Below are 16,558 nucleotides of genomic sequence, written 5' to 3' on the forward strand. Positions count from 1 at the left end.
ACGAGAGCTGCATCCGAGACGCCCGTGACGTCACTGCTGTAGTGGTGACAGTCTGCTACTACATCCACAGTTACTGCAGCGTAGAGTCAGGTCTATGAAATAATGTAAAATGTTGGATAGTAATTGAATTCTTTATTGTATCAAATCATACATTATGAGAGTACATCTTGTTCAATTAGCTGGCTTGTTTCTGCTGGTGACTTTGGTGACCTGAAAAAGAATGGAAAAAATCTAAGTTAAATTCAAATTATCTCAGAGTTCAACTTAAACATGTTCTGGTCCATCTGTATCACTGTGACGCCAACTCATCGAATGAACTTTCTATGTTACAGGTGGCCACCATCAAGTCCAGGTACATCCCTTTGGACAAGAACCAGCATCACTTCTTATTTTACTTCGACTGTACCATACAAATGAAATAAATAGCAACATTACTGTCAGTGATTCCTAATGATTTGCCCCCAGTTCCGCACTAAAATTAAAACACGACTATATATTTTAGGCTCAAGTAATAAGCCGTATATATGGCATGAGAATAAGCAGTAAAGAAATGACAAGTAACCTCCAAATAGAAACAATACCAAAAACAACTTTTACCAGACATGACTACCATAAATTTATTGGTATTTTATGTTAACATCACATTGACAGTCAAAACTTACCAGATTCATTCCTGCAATCATGAGAAAAAGGAGCGATTCCTCCTGCTGTGTGCTGCGACGCCAACTCAGCATACAGCAGATGACTCATAGGCTGCTTTGCTGATGTCCAAGTCAGGTCACCTCCAGGGCGATCTTCCTGCGACAAACCAAAGACGCAATTTTATAGTCGAAGAAACAGGATGCAAAAGAGGCAGGAAGTACGCAATTTCGACAGAGGAGGTCAAAGGCGACTCTCCTAGACCAATTCCAGTCATTTCCAGCGATTTTTCTTTTTTTCATTTTTGGCCAAATTTACAAAGGCTATAGCCTTTCCATTTTTAGCGAAAATGGGTGGGTCCGGATTTCGATGGAAAAGTAGTCGAACCGACAGGGGTGGACCAGGGAACCACAAAAATACTTTTGGTTCCGCCAGAAACCACCCCTGTCCAGACCGGCAGACACACTTGAGTTTTAAGGGGTTGTCTTTTGAATCTGGCGGGTAGCGTAAGATGGACTGCCTACCTAGCAGGCGAGCCGGTACAAGAAAAACGGGCGTAACTCGCTTAAAATGGGTCTGCGAATTGAAATTTCGACGGAACGTTGGTAAGAGGGTGCTGTCAAACCAATCCCAACCATTTCCAGAGATTTTCAAATGTCTCATTTTTGGCAAAATTTACAAAGGCCTTCCTATTTTTAGCGAAAATTGACGGGTCCGGATTTCGATGGAGGAGTATTCAAATCGACAGGAGTGAACCAGGCACCACAAAACTACCTTTGTATCTGTCGGAAACCAACCCTGTCCACAGAAACTTGAGTTTTATAAGAGCTGGTCTCTCTAACTAAGGGTGGGTAGGCTACCTAAGGCGCACTGGCTAAGAACTCTGCAGTAGCGTGTCAGCACCATGATATTTAGACAGAGCATGTGAAAACGGAGTCTGCCCCACCAATCCAAACCAATTCCAACAATTTTCCAAATTGCCAAGATTTTTAAAAGACATTTTCAGTGATAACAAATTAGCCTGGATTTTGACAGAGGAGGATTGAAATCGACAACAAAGAACCAAGGCACCACTAAAAACATCAAAAACCACCCTTTGATGCACACGAAAGGATGCTCTTCATGGAGTCTGTACAGAGATAAATTGGACCAGCGTTGGTTACTGTCATGTCAACTCACCTATTCTTTTGGGTAAAATGACTACATAGACTTCTTTGCTCATGTCTCAATAAACTAAACTTAACAAATCCCCACAAAAAATTAGAAACAAAACTGAAAAGGAACAAGGACATTCCTGTGAGGATAATCCTCTCCGTTCAGAAAGACCCTATTGTGATCCTGATTTGATTGCTAAGTCTTTTAACCAACATACTATAAATGTACAGTCCTTAATATTGAAAATGGGCTGGGGAGTGGGGAGCTATTTAAGAACTGCAAAACAACTTTGTATCCTCCAATGGGTGATAATTCTGCTACTTTGAGTACATCAGTAATCCTTGTGCCAAATCTTTGCAATGTAAAAATAATCTTGTATCCTCCAATTTGTGATAAAACTGCTATATTTGGCACTGCAAAAACAACATTGTATCCTCCAATGGGTGATAATATTGCCAGTATGCTAAGAAAATGGCAATTTTTGACACATTTGTCACATTTTTTTAAAGCTGTAGCTACTAATTCCCCTAAAACTTAGCTACTTTATTTGTGAACAAACACTCCATTATAAATCATATAGGGTCATTTTTTCCTAAGTCACCACAAACCTCATATTGAGGTTTTGAAAAAAAAATTATAGTTGAGAATTCTTTTTAGTATTACCAGTAGACCTCAACAATCACCTCTTGAGGTCTGGGAAAAATCTAGGTGAGATTTGGCAAAAATTGTAGTTTTTGACTTTGTGAAAAATTACCCAAGCTTAATCTATCCTAGAACTCACTTTGGCCCCACCCAAAGTTTTTTTGAACCAGTTGCCATGCTGATTAAAACTAGATGGAGCATGAGTAAACTGGGTAAAAGCAAGTTATTTTAACTTGGAGAAACAAAGTGAAAAAGTACATATTGATTTTTATTTTTCTTACTCCTGATGAGAATATAAACGGGTTGCGGCTTAAAATAAACCTTAAAATTGGACTTATTTTCCCTGAAATTTTCAGTCTTGGCCTGTAAGGTCTTCAGACCATCAGTCCACTTTGAAAGCTAAATCAAAGATCCGAGTGCCAGCGGCTCACAATAGCTGACCAGTATGAGTGACAATAAGTGACATATTGGTTCCTTCTCACTTAAATTAATGTTTATAAACTTACTTTAATATAGACAAGATGATGTGCACCTAATTTTAATACTATCCACTCAAAGTATAAATCTAAACTAAATACTGTATTACAACAAAATTATTCATTTGGCAAGTCTTAATAATTCTTCTCTGTAATTGTTAGTAACTTCTATCTTTTTTTCTGTTTTTAGGTACTTGAAACAAGATTTGAAAAAGCAAAGTAAAAGGCAGTGTCGCCTTTTAGAAATCTAATTGACCATTTCACCCAGCGGCCACACCGGCGGTCTTCCGGTTGGTACAACGTCCTTTATGATCTAGTAAGGACTAGAATATTTCATTGGATGTGACTCCTGATCGCTGCTTAGTTGTCAGAGAGCTCGAATTTTGCGTTGGAAACCACAAAACACATATTAGGCCGCCTCGAGGGCCACAAACAGATGTTGTACCAACCGGAAGACCGCCAGTGCGGCCACCGAGTGAAATGGTCAATTGGAACAACCGGTCTTATTTAAGTAAATTATAAAATTATGAAAAATGCAGTTCAATTTCCTTATTGGGTATCTTCAATTCAATTCAATTCCAAAAGGCTACAGTGTTTTTTATTTACTCTCCTTTTTCAGATCTTGTTTCAGTGGTACTTAAAATTACAGAGAAGAACAAATTATTCCATTTTAAAAGTGAGTGCCATGATTTGGAACTGGTATGAAGAATAGGGTATAGAGAATAGAAGCAAGGCAGACAACATGTCATAGCACACATAACAGCACAAACCTAAACCTACATTGTCTTCTTTTGCTGCTTGTTGGCCCGAGGTTTTGTGCCAGCATCTTTCCTCGACAGTAGTTCCTTTATCAGTCTGTCGTTCCCCTCAGCTTCCTCCAGAAGTCTTGCTATCCTCATGTTGTTGATTTCCATTTGCATTCGCATCCGATCCATAAAGTGTGGGGTCTGAAACAATAATAAGGTTCAGATTCCTTCTCTTGCAATGATTTTTCACAAAACATCAACAGCACTGACATGATGTACTTACCAATGCAACTCTCACTGTCTCTACTGAGGGTTGATTTCTATCCATGACAGCTAATATTCTTGTCTGAAACAAACACAATGTCCACTTTACAAGTCAAATTGCGGTACGAAATCATCTGCACCACGAGAAAAGTCGCCTAAACCTCAAGAAACATAACCTAGAGAGTGCAGCATTGAGACGCAAATTAAGAAGCAAGTTGTGAAGCATACCGTACGAGGATGGTCCAAAACTTTCTCACTCTCTCGAAATGTTTCTCAAAATATTCAAATAAGTTAAATGACTGCGAACTTACGCAGAAATCGACGATCGGTTGACCAACGTTTCACACGCCGAACCGCCGAACCGGCCGACCGAACGCAATGAAAAAAGTAAACAACAGGTGGCCATCTTTAAATTGGGGAGTGACTATTCGCACCTCTTGGGTTTCCGCGGTATGAGGGATTTATCGACGCATTTCCCACTCCTTCTTCACCCTCCTACCTCTTGTTTGGGTGGTCAGACTCTCCAGTCACATAAAATTGTTGTTTTTTATTTAGTGTTTTAGACTGACCCCAAAGCCACTATCCATATCTGAAAAATTTTAACGCACTGTTTGAAGGGTTTGCAATTCGGTACTTACTTAGTGCTGGCATCTATAGACTACACTACCTTGTAAGTTTCATAAAGCTTCTGCTAACCTCTATTGTTATTTGTGTCTGCTTCTGCTTATTTGTAACATTAGTTTTTCTTTCACTATTGTGTTAACAGAGCTAGGTGGCGAAAAAAATTATTTCTATGGGCCTAATTGAATACGAGCTTGAAGATGTATCAAAGCTCTGTGAGCGTACAATCCCAGGCTCTCGCCTTGTGTCTTGTGTTCAGTCTATTGTTCGAGTCGAAATAAGGTGAGCCCTTTTTGAATAGTACAATAAGTGTGTTTTCCATGTACCATTGATAAGAATTACCTTTTACAGTCGCACGGCCACCAAAACTATTGTGGTTTGTGCACAGTTTCCAACTAATTATCCATCTTCTCCGCTTTTGATTGAACTGAAAAGCAAAACTTTGTCTGACTTATTATTAGAAAAACTCACTTGTGTGTGCGAACAAGAAATTAAAAAATACCTTGGAAAACCTCAGGTAAGCGAAGTTAATTGTGGAAAATTTAATAATGGAACTATTAATGAATTAAATGAATAATGTAGCATACTTTTCTAATTGAGGATTCTCTCTCCCACAGATATTACCACTTTTAAAATTCATTCAGACTTTTATTGATGAGAATCCTCTCTCATGCTGCTATGATGAAATATCTTTGCTGAAGGAAAAAGTTCTCAACCTTACAGGTGACAGTGGTGATGAATTTCGTTTAAAACAGAAATCATCTTCTCTCACTTTTAAGGCAACTCAAGGCAGCTACTTCCTAAAACTTTCTGTACTTGTCCCAGAGGATTACCCAACCAAGGCTATTGAGTATGTTAGGAATTTCAGTAGATGTTACATAACTGCAAATTTATTGAGTTAAACTAATCTTTTTTATGGTCGATGACTTCAGTTTTCAGGATGTTGACACAAACTTCCCACCTATGTTCCAACGTTATTGTGTTGGACAGGCTAAAGAAATTGCAAGGAAGTGTGTTGAACCACCTCTCAAAAAAAAGGCAAATGAACAATTTGTTCCCAAGCCATCACTTTTTCATGTGTTGTCATTCCTTGGCAAAATTGTCAAAGAAGTCCCTAATGAAAAGTGTCAGCTCTGTAAACAGCCTTGCCTCCCATCAAATCCAGAGGTAAGCAATGTTTTGTGGGAAATTCTCTTTGTTCCTTGTCATCCTACTAGGACTTACATTTTATCATACTCAATCAACATATATTTTTTTCTTTCTCAAGGAAGCAGAAACTGATGAGAATTCAGACATGCATGTTGAAAGAATGTACTGCAGCCATTTGTTCCATCAACATTGTCTTATTACCTACATGAAAACTCCACCATTTCAAGGCAAGATTTTTGATGATTAATAATTAAATGTCATTCCTTACTGTATTGAATTGTGTTGCATTGAATCGTGAATTGTTTTTATCTTATCATTAAAGGTGGTAAGAAATGCCCGTCTTGTGGACAAAGAGTCTTTCATGACAAGTGGCGTGTCACTGATAAAACAGCTGAAGACCGATGGGCTCACCAGCAAGCACGCGAGAGAGAGCTGGAAGAGGTCACTGATTTCTTCAGTGACTTGAAGTAGGCAGAGGAAGGCATTACAGTGACATAAGTATTGTCAGATATGCTTGCTACTTGCCTGAATGCTGAAAAAATTACAGGGCTCCAAAACAGTTGAAGCAGCTTCAACCTCACCACCGCTCATGAGACAAATATCCTCTGACCTGAAACATGCTGAAATAGTTGTTGTTTTTTTGGTTTGTGGTTTTTATAGAAATGTTAGAGAAGCATGAGATTTCTGTTTGTGTACCTGTAACAGGTTTTGTTATGTGTTTTCTTTTTTTTATAGAACTGTGTTATGACACAAGATATTACTTGTTTGTTGCATAATAAAATGTATTTTATTTTAAAATTATCATTTAACAATGCTGTATATATACATCAGCTATTATTTACAATATTCATCAACTCTCAGTCTTTGCTTACAAAATTTTCCTGTTTTTCAAACCATACAATAAAACCAAAGACTACAAACAGTGATGACAGTTTGTTAATCAAACTTAACCTTCTGCCTAAAATAACAGCTGTACAAAAATGACTAAAATGCCATTTTTGATATGGAATTTGTATAGAAAGCTGAATGAATGTAATATGATAAAGTGTTGGTTTTTTGTTGGTCATAAGGGATTTACTTTTTACCTTAAAAAGTCAATAGCTTAGCATTACACAGCTACAGAACTTTACTGCAGTGCAGATGAAGACTACCGAGGCAATTACTATCTTCTACGGAAATTAAAACAAAAATTTATCTAAGACAATTCCTATACAGTATTAAAACAAAAATGAATGTTAAAGAGCCAGTTTAGAAATTGATCAGCATCCAAAAATATTACAGATGACCTAAGCTTTCCGTGCAGTTATTATGTACTGCATATTCTTCTGTAATAATCTAGTGAAGAGTACAATCACTTTGCTTCTTAAAAAAAAAAAAAACAGAGGGAAAAATTGGCCTTTTCCATAAAAGAAAGTAACTTTTCACTATTGAAAAATATCTATGTCCTAAAATGATAAATATTAAAGATGGAAGTTAATACTGCTGGATTCTGGTTAGGAAGGGGTGGTGGGAAATGCCTTAAGTATGTAGAAGTGACCCAACTGTGGAGCTCAGTACTTGCATGTATTAAAATATATCTTTACCACATAATAATTGTTAAAAGTTTGAAAATGAAGCAGAATAATTACCGATGAAGCTTTTGAAACTGAAGGTACCTACAGAAAAACCTCAAATGCACTCATAAAAAATTACCAGTAAAAAATATATGGTGTAAATTTTACAATTACTTACACTTTCTGGTCCTCTATAGCTCTAATTGCTGTCCAGTACACAGATAAAACATAACAAAGCTGCCTGCACACAAAGCAAACAAAACAATTACACATTTCAATGGCAACAATTCTTATGTACATACCTAGGAAAATAGGAAACTAAACAAACATAAGCGGAAAGAGAAAGGCTATCAATGAAAGCAAAAACATACTGGAGAATTTGGAAGAAAAGGCCCAAACAATTTTGAAACAATTACAGGGGTCAGGCGAATGCTTCAGAACTATGTATTCAATTATATTTTCTGATAGGAGTGAGATCATTTTGTAATTAAAAGAATGCCTCAATATTTGTTTTCTGCTGTCTGACTTTGGAGCTTTAATCTATTGCACTGCAATATTTTAGTAATAGATATAAAATTTTAAGAAGTAAAGCTAATTATTGTCAAGTAGACAAGTATGAGGCATCTGGCAGTTTTTTAAAATAAAAATTACATTGATAACACAACAAATGCTATCTAGTCCCTCTTTCGTTTCAATTTCTTTTCTTATCAAAAATGGCCAAAGCACCAACTTGAATTTAAAACAAAGTAGATGAGTATAGTGCTGAAGATAGCACCAGAGAAGAATAGACACAGCTTGTCATTTTTGATCACACAAAAATCTGTAAACAAAAAAAATTTAAAATGTCTCCAGGTCAATTCCATCATGTAAATTCTTACATTGCACATAGCTTAAATATTGCACTAAAACATTTAACTCAAGGGTTGGTAGGTCTTTCATGACAAACTGTCCTTGAATCAGTTGAGGTTCTCAAGACTGACAAATAAACATTAACAAAAGGGCATGTTTAGCAAACTACAGCAAAAAAAGAGCTAAGCTCTGAACTCATCAGCCTTAAGAAGACAGGAATAAATCAGTTTTAAACCTAATATCTAACATAATGTACTGTACAACTGTTACGTAATAAAATTTCTAAGACATGAAGAGGAATAACACCTCTGCAGGCTTCTGAAAAACTTTTGGCCATCACGTAACAATTACCATGACACATCACACTGAGATCACAGCACGACTCTTGTTCGAATCAAATAACCAGTAGTATGTACAAACAAATTACAACAGCATTCTTTTTTTAATAATTATTTGATGGTCCAAACAAGAAAACAGCTTATTGTTAATGCCAAAGTCGTGCTAGTGAGACATCATGGAAGCATGTACAAAAAAGGTGGTTTAACTCTGGGAGCATTCTAAAAATGTCCATAATATATAACTGTACAAAATTGGCTTTTTTTCTAGTCATAAGAAATATAATACTTGCTATAAAATTTGCAGCTTAAAATCAAATAAAGGCATGATAATTTCTTTTAAATATACATACAATTACATACACTATCATCTTAAAATAAAGTTATTAAAACAAGTAAAAACTGTAATGACTTAATTTGTCTGTGTTCACAGTGTGCTGAACTCAGCTGTACAAAAGCAAATGAATCACATAAAACACTAGCATTGCCATTATCTGGAATTATTAACCAAGAAGCATTGAGCTTAGAACATAGCTTTTCTTAAATTGTTTTACCTCCACTCTCCAGCATGGCAATTCCGACAAAAATTAAAGTACAGTACCTGTTCACTGTGCACACAAACAAGTGTTCTCTTTTTAAAAAAATTGGAAACTTCCAAACTTTGAAAAACAATCTTCATACATACAAATTATTACAGGTAAATGTTTTTGTTGACTATCATGTTCATTTATGAACAGGATTCAGATTGGCACGACAATCAAGCATGCACAACATTCGCTTGCATGTCATATTGTTTACTTTTTGTGCATTGCAAACAGATACGATATCCAAACTTTACCCTGGTAGAATTCAACAGATGCAAATTACTTGTATGGGATCTGTTTTGTCAGAGAAACTACAAAATTGTACATATTTCTTTTTTTCTTAGAACAAAACTTTCCTAGACTTTCTACAATTATTTCAGAATCTACTCTCAAAACAGTGTCCTTTGGCTTGAAATACCCAACACTTAAAATGCACATGACACAATTAATGTTTCACTATTTGCAGCAGTCAGTAATATTAGAGAGCAGCAAAAGATTTTTATCACATACATGTTCACTTCTCATCTATTCTTATCATCACACATGGTGCACTCATTTTACTCTGGAACGTAATCCTATGGTAGAAGGGAGGCACCACACCAGTACACTGCAGCTTGTTAAGTCCTTTCTAAATGCTTCAGAATGACACGTACAGTCTTTTACTCAAAGGAATTGATATCCACATGGACAAACAAATTCGCAAATGGTAAATGTAGAAGGAGCTTTTCCATCAAAGGTCACCCAGTCCATTCACAGGGATTTAACTTTGGAAAGCTCAAAAATTCGATGTTTCCTCCTCCGACGGACACGCAAGAACTTCTTGACGGGATTGGCAACACAAAGCTTGACCGCCAGAGAGAGGGCACCCTGCTGCTAAATATACGTCTTCTTCACTTTCTGTATCGGTTTGTTCTCTGCTGATGAGTTCGCGTTCTTCCCGTTGGCATTTTTGGGAGGTACATTGAGTACCAGATTGATGGCTTTGTTGTTGGTGCAAGGACCCAAATAGGCAGTTGAATCTGGATTTAGGCTGCCATCTGTCAGTCTGAAAAAAATAAAGGCAGCATTAGGTCAGAATTTAACACCATAAACTAGCTATATCTCGAATGTAATTATTGAAATAATTGAGACATACCTGTTCAGTTGGTGTCTCTGATCGGGAAAGGGCATGTCGACATACTCGTCTGACCGACAACGCCTTGAAAAAAGAAACCCCGCTACAAAGCCAACAACAAGAGCAGCAAGAACTGCAAGAGCAACTGCTATCACAAGTGTCTGTGCAGAGTAGAATGGAGACTGTATTTGAGTTGGCGCCATTTTGGACCCTGCAACAGAGAGAGAACAAGGTCATCAACGACAGCATAAAAATAAACAAATATTGAGGGAGCTCATGGCTTTCAAGAAAACATGCAAACATCCTAAACTTAAGTAACCAACATGGATACCAGAGCTGTCATGTGTGTTGGTTCCTACTGTCCACAAATAAATAATAAATAAAAAAATAAAAACAAGGCTGTTACCGGTAGTGAATAACTTGAATATAGTTAAAAGGAAGAGACAGAAAGAAATACAGGAAGGAAAGAAACACAATCCCAAACAGAAATAAATGAAGAATGTGATGAATGGTATGTAAACTGTGTGAAAACTGTTTATTACTGGATGTTGGTCAAGCATGCAACCATTGGCAGGGCGATGTTTTCACAAATAAAGTGAAGTGAACGAAATGCTATCAATGAGAGTGTTAAAATCAATGGATTAATGGCAGAGTTTCTGAGACTATCTTACCTGCTTGACTGATACCTGCAAGGGTATCAGAAATGATGTTTCTTTCATCCACTTGTATCACAATTTCATTGTGAATATCTGGTTCTGACATCCCATGTGAGTGATGGACAAAAGAGGTATGTGCAGGAGAGGCAGCGCCTGACAAGACACGAGCAGGTTGCAAACACCATTAGCCATGACAACATGAAATGAAACACATAAAGCACAGATAGCCCATGGTAAAGAAATGAAGAATAACACATAATGAGTCAAACTTGTGGACAATAACAGCTAAAATTGGACTGTGATGCTGTTTTACCACGAAAAATGAATCCGAACATTATTTGACAGCCTTTCTAAAGTTCACTGTTGCCGGCCGACTTTAATAAAATGAAAATTATAGGCTCTTAGTAACAATATGGTATACCATTATGTAAGAGAGAAATAGAACGAAACAGCTATTATATTCTTGCTGATGTACCATGACCATGACCGCCACCATTTAATCATATATGATGGTGAAAGGCTATCAATTCTTATTATATAGTTAAGAGACTTAAGATTCCCATCACCAGTGCACAAAAGAAGCAGTGCAATGCAGGTTATTGAGAGAAAGAGAAGTTTCAGTAGTGATAATTTAGTCCCCTTAACTATTATTCATGCAAAGAATTCAAGTTAACAAAAGTATTTAAACTAACAGCAGCGGGTAGCATAGGGCATATGTGTTGAATGTGTATTTAGGGGTAAGAAAATTACATTATAAGAGCTGTAGCACATACAAGAGGATGATACAATGCCTAGTAAAGTCATGCTACACAAGAGCCAACCACCAAGTCCACCTTCCATTCCCTCTAATAATTTGTCTGAGCACAAAACGCAGCTTGGTTAACTGCAAGAGGGGAGTAATATTCATGAAAGTGAGGAATAGTTAATTATTTCATAGGAGCTACCCTCAAAGCAGTGTGTTCACTAACGCACCACCAATGTTAGAGTAGCAATGGAGTTGAACTCAACATAATGCATTCAACAAATAATTATCGCAACTGACCCATGGGCACAGTTGTGTAGGGGACATCTGGAGAGGATGTAGTGGAGGCTGTAGTGGTAGAGGCACACAAGGCAGCGGACGAACAAATGGGGCATATGGGGCATACTGGACAGGCTTGAGGTGGTAGGGTTGACATTTTCTCCCCCATTTCGACATCTTGGTCAGATACATCTATGGTTTCTGCAGAAAAATTAGCCATTGACCTATGTTTAATTTCTGTAGAATGTACGTAATTTCTTTTGCTTTACGGATCAGAACATTTTTTAAACAAACAAAGTTTTAAAAAATAGGAGGCACACACTTATTCTGAAATTGGGTCCAATATAGAATAGATAGAAAATAGTAATTAGAATTTATTTTTAAATAAAACCTAATTGAAGATTTAGAAACTATACACTGTACCATCGTTTTAAAGGAGGTTAAAAGAAAAAAAATTGCACCATGACTGAATTTTTAATTTTTGTAGTACAGAAGGTGTATACTTGGGAACCATCCCATAAAATTCTTCCAGGATTGTATGCTAATATCAAGATAAGAAAATACCTGCGCACCAAACTTTATCCTTGTAAACATTATTTACTTACCAGTTACTCTATTGTAGTCCCGAGATAGGGATTCCTGCGGCGCACGAACTGAAAGCAAGCGTAAGACAAGCTATAGCATGAAAAGCCAGCATAAGCCGAGGGATTTCACATACACTATCATCCCATCATTAGATAGATGTTTAAATGTTATATGTGTTTTGTTTCATTGATGAATCAAAATTTTGGGGTGCCCTCCCCAAAAGACCCACTACAACCCATTAGCCATCACACAAGTCCTTGCATTTATGTGAATTAAAATTATTACCTAGTATGCAACACTAAATCAATTTTTTTTCAAATTTTGAAGGTATTTTGGTCCTGATGTACCTCTTAAAGAGAAACAAATATCTTTGTAACTTGTGCAACTATTTTTATTGCATTTCTGTACAATCTAAACCTCACTAAACCAACACCTGGGTGTTAGTAAATTAAAAAACTGTAGTGATAGGTAATGAGTCCTTTGGAAGGAGCACCTTTAGAGCAATTGTGGTTTAGACTCCTAAAATGTATGCAATTGAAGTTATTTGATATTGCAACAGCAAAAACAGTAAGGACAAACTAGGACAACATAGCAGACAATACAGGTCTTTCGCCAGAACATGATCACAGTCTTCCTTGTGCATCATTATGCTTAAGCATGGACAGTTTACATAAATGCTTGAAGCAGCAGCAGCCAGTAAAATGCTGGTGCAGAAGTTCTATTCATAATGTTAATATTTTCTAGGTAGAGCTATTTTATTTTGGTTTAAGCTTCACATTCACATGAAAAAAAAAGAGCAGGAATTGAAAATATTTATGAATATTAGAGGGTAATCAAGTTCAACTATATCCCATGTGTATTTACATCTTGTATCATATATGGAATGCTTTTCCTGCTCTGCCCCCCCCTTTTTTTTTGGTTTTAGAATGTGTTGGACTTTCTAAATTCTACTATTATTATTTTATGCTAGGCATCAGAAGAAACAGCATATGCTGTACTATTAAGGAACAGTTTACAAAAATCACGCAGTGATTGATGAAAGTTTAAGTAATACACACCTGAAGAACCACATGTTCGTGGTTGCCCTCCCTCAACATCTTGGAGGAATCGCTTCATGTTCCAGTCACTGTTACCTCTACTTGTGACACACCTCTCTTCCTTTGTGTCCCATGCGCAGTATGGATCTTGAAGAGCGACACAATCCCTAGAAAAGTAAGGTTTTGGGTCAATATTCTAAAAAAAAATTGTTTCTGGTGACCATAAAATGTAAGTACCAAATACACTTTACTTACACACAAGTGGACACTTTATCACAGTGTTGGAGTTTGACAGACATAATTTCAACATCTGACACCACAACAAGTTTGTCATCTCTGTCAGTGCGTTGCTGTCCAGAAGGCACATCCAGATGAACAACATGGAGATTTTTAACAGGGAATTCTTTTGGAAGAACTTGGATTTCTTCAACAACAACAGTTTTAACTGTGTTGTTTCTCGGGGAAGCTGTATTTAATGCCTTTATAACCTTCCCATCATCTGAAAAATTCAAGAGACAAAAATAAAGTCTAGAGAAATAGGGAAGCAACCTGTTATCATACCATCTGAGGAAAAGGTGAATTATTATTACCTGTGCCAATGAATAGAACATCGTATGCTTTGTTATCAGGAGCCCGAACTTGAGGGTCAACAGCTATCACAGTCAACCTGTACCTATAATGTGACACATAAGAGTAAGTTATACCTCTGCATTAAACCTGAGACAAGACACTAACTCCGAGTGGAACTTACTGCAAGCTAACTCTGATTAAAATTGGCTTTCCAAAGAAAGCTGGGACAGCCTGGTCCATAAGTGTATGGGATTTCACAAAATTGACAGCCACATCTGGTAGTGTACGAGAATCATTCACACATGTTCCTGGCCTTGGCTCAGGCACTTTAATGGATTGAACAGGTAACCAGTTGGCATTCATTGTTTCCTGTTCTTTAAATGGTCCGTCAAAACTTCCAAGAACGTCTCGCATCCTAAAGGCGCAGATGGCAGATCCCCCAATTGAGTTTACAGGAGTTGTGAACACCCCGTACAGCAGCTCTTCACCTTGGCCTGCATATCTTCCTTCTATTATGGGGCTCATGGACTCTGTAAAGCAATACATTTAACTTTTAGTATAAAACCTTGGAGTGAATATACACACCTAAGTTACAGAGATTCATCAGGAATAAAGCATTCAGGTAAAGCTGAAATGCAGAAGAATGCGGAGAGCAAGTAAACAGTAGAGTAAAGTAATTTCTGTTTTGTTGTTACCCGCATTCTTCTTCTTTTTAGCTCTACTGGAAAGCTTTATTTGTCAAATTTTAGTGCACCTGCCAGTCAGTTACAGAATTCAGGTTAAGAAATTTTGTGTAATTTTGATATAAAATTGACGCAAAATTGACTTAAGAGAGTCAACATCAATTTGATGGCAAAATTCCACCAAATTCCACAATCTTGAATAGTGATAACATTTGAATGAATATTAGATTTTGTACAGTCTGCATTTAACGATAACAGCTGAAAAATATACTTACGAATTTCGTTGAAGTAAAACGGATAGTCACCCGGTACAGAGCAGTTCAACCGGGATTTGAGAAAACTCGTCCAACGGTCCCCAAATTGATGGGGCCCACCCTTGTCCTGTTTACATACCCGGGCAACTCTTGAGTACACCGCCTAGAAACAAAGATAAGCATGTGAAAACATCACCATGGTTGTTCCCTACGACGGATCAATAAGTAGAGTTTCTCGGGCTCTCATCACCCCCACAGTACTCCGTTGAGGCGACAAATGAGGAGCGCGGGATTTTTCTTTTTAAAGCAAATCACCTTTCCACAATTGATGTATTCGACGGCTGTCTCCCGGAAGAAAAAGTAGATGAAGTTTCCATAGGACATGGTACTGACGAAGTTCGGCCCTGAAACAAGAGTGACAGTAAAAATATGCAGGCAAGGTGAAAATGATTAAATTACGTAATCGCGGTTCCGCCAGTTGAATAATGAAAGTATTTTAGACTTCATTTTTCGACTATGTCGGCGAATATGGTCTGTACAATTCATCCGAAACTGACCATTGAGCTGCTTGAGATCGGCCCTTTCCGTGCGAAGGGGGTTCCTGTAGATGAGGGGGTCCCCCCCGGAGAAGTCCGCCGCAGTCGCAGCGTAGAGCTGGCCATCTGAAACACGAACACACCGTAGTCAGTGAGAGAGTGAGAGAGAGATTCAGAGACAACGAGAGAGATACGATGGTGAAAAGAGGGAAGGGGGAGGGAGCAAGTGAGATAGAGGGGGCAGAGGGATATGACCGGAGGGTTACTAGTTACGAGGCCACTAGAGCCTTTTAAAAAATGGCAGGGAGGAGTATGCAAACCACAAAGGCGGCATATCCTGCGAGCCACAAGCAACCAGCAGCAGTAGGAGCAAAAGCAGGAGGGCTGTCGGTGTCGGGAAAAAAAGTAAGGCAAGATTTGTAGCGCGTGCGGTGCTGGGGTGGGGAGGATGGGAAGACAAGTTCTTCAACCCCTCCCAACCCTACCCCCAACGCGGTCGTCGCGGACGCGCCCCTCCGCGGCGCTGTAGGGCCTAAAGTGCGTCGAAACGGTCCTAGGCGCCAACGCCGGAGCGACGCGGACGCGTCCCGTCGGAGAGCGAGCCTGCCAGCACCCGCCAGTGGACGCAAATTGGTGAATACCATGGGAGAGTCAGATGCCGAGACGGCAAAACTCATCTCAAATGCGAACCACTATCTGGAAATACTCCCCAATTATAGAGGAAGGAAAGGAAACAACACCACACACACACGATGATTAGGAAAATGGAGCGGCGTGTCTGGGGAGGGCAGCGGGGGGCTAATTTTCCTTCTAGTCGCGCCCAGTAAGGCAAGACTTTTTCATTCCTCGCTCTTTATCAACAACAACAACAATGACCTGCGAGATATCTGAAACTGAATCTGAATACAAGTAGTGTTTCTGTCTCGGCTGGCTCTGCCCCTCCCCGTCCCTTTCCCGCCCTTTTCGCTTGCCCTACACCCCCGCGAGCACAAAATGTGTCCGAGACACAAAGAGACGAGGACGGTCGGGGCCATTCCGTGGGGTCCTTGGCGGGCTTAAGTGGCCATTCTACTGCTGGGGCTGCTGAGG

General features: G+C 38.4%; 2 protein-coding genes across 3 annotated transcripts in view; one reads left to right on the forward strand and one right to left on the reverse strand.

Annotated features, from left to right (window-relative positions):
- Positions 1–4,424: 4,424 nt before the first annotated feature.
- Positions 4,425–6,618, forward strand: LOC113205067 (uncharacterized). 2 transcript variants are annotated; one of them, XM_026420524.2, is made up of 7 exons: positions 4,425–4,592; positions 4,689–4,825; positions 4,895–5,060; positions 5,161–5,393; positions 5,476–5,710; positions 5,811–5,919; positions 6,015–6,618. In XM_026420524.2, exons 2-7 carry the CDS (start codon positions 4,716–4,718, stop codon positions 6,161–6,163), a joined length of 1,002 nt encoding a protein of 333 aa, XP_026276309.1. In that variant the 5' UTR covers positions 4,425–4,592; positions 4,689–4,715; the 3' UTR covers positions 6,164–6,618. The 2 variants fall into 2 exon arrangements, with proteins under 2 accessions (XP_026276309.1, XP_026276310.1); XM_026420525.2 differs by having other exon boundaries at positions 4,428–4,592; positions 4,663–4,825.
- A 618-nt stretch (positions 6,619–7,236) lies between these two features.
- Positions 7,237–16,558, reverse strand: part of LOC113205066 (semaphorin-1A) — a 35,109-nt gene continuing 25,787 nt past the window's right edge. Inside the window, exons 3-14 of the mRNA XM_052265053.1 lie at positions 15,491–15,595; positions 15,249–15,337; positions 14,955–15,096; positions 14,178–14,526; positions 14,017–14,099; positions 13,682–13,925; positions 13,448–13,593; positions 12,410–12,457; positions 11,826–12,005; positions 10,799–10,936; positions 10,149–10,338; positions 7,237–10,058 (exon numbers count right to left, since the gene is read on the reverse strand). Coding sequence (XP_052121013.1) covers positions 9,887–10,058; positions 10,149–10,338; positions 10,799–10,936; positions 11,826–12,005; positions 12,410–12,457; positions 13,448–13,593; positions 13,682–13,925; positions 14,017–14,099; positions 14,178–14,526; positions 14,955–15,096; positions 15,249–15,337; positions 15,491–15,595 — 1,886 coding nt within the window. The 3' untranslated portion in view covers positions 7,237–9,886. The remainder of the gene's footprint in view (positions 10,059–10,148; positions 10,339–10,798; positions 10,937–11,825; positions 12,006–12,409; positions 12,458–13,447; positions 13,594–13,681; positions 13,926–14,016; positions 14,100–14,177; positions 14,527–14,954; positions 15,097–15,248; positions 15,338–15,490; positions 15,596–16,558) is intronic.

Source organism: Frankliniella occidentalis, unplaced genomic scaffold (genome assembly GCF_000697945.3).
Source record: "Frankliniella occidentalis isolate FOCC.00 unplaced genomic scaffold, Focc_3.1 Scaffold23, whole genome shotgun sequence".
In the NCBI taxonomy this organism is placed as follows: Eukaryota; Metazoa; Arthropoda; class Insecta; order Thysanoptera; family Thripidae; genus Frankliniella; species Frankliniella occidentalis.

What these genes read in the sequence shown, in the direction of transcription:
- LOC113205067 (XM_026420524.2), top strand. Translation starts at nt 4,716, where the DNA reads ATGGGCCTAATTGAATACGAGCTTGAAGATGTATCAAAGCTCTGTGAG. An exon ending in AATACCTTGGAAAACCTCAG is followed by an intron (nt 5,061 to 5,160) that starts GTAAGCGAAGTT and finishes TCTCTCCCACAG; the next exon opens with ATATTACCACTTTTAAAATT. An exon ending in TACCCAACCAAGGCTATTGA is followed by an intron (nt 5,394 to 5,475) that starts GTATGTTAGGAA and finishes CGATGACTTCAG; the next exon opens with TTTTCAGGATGTTGACACAA.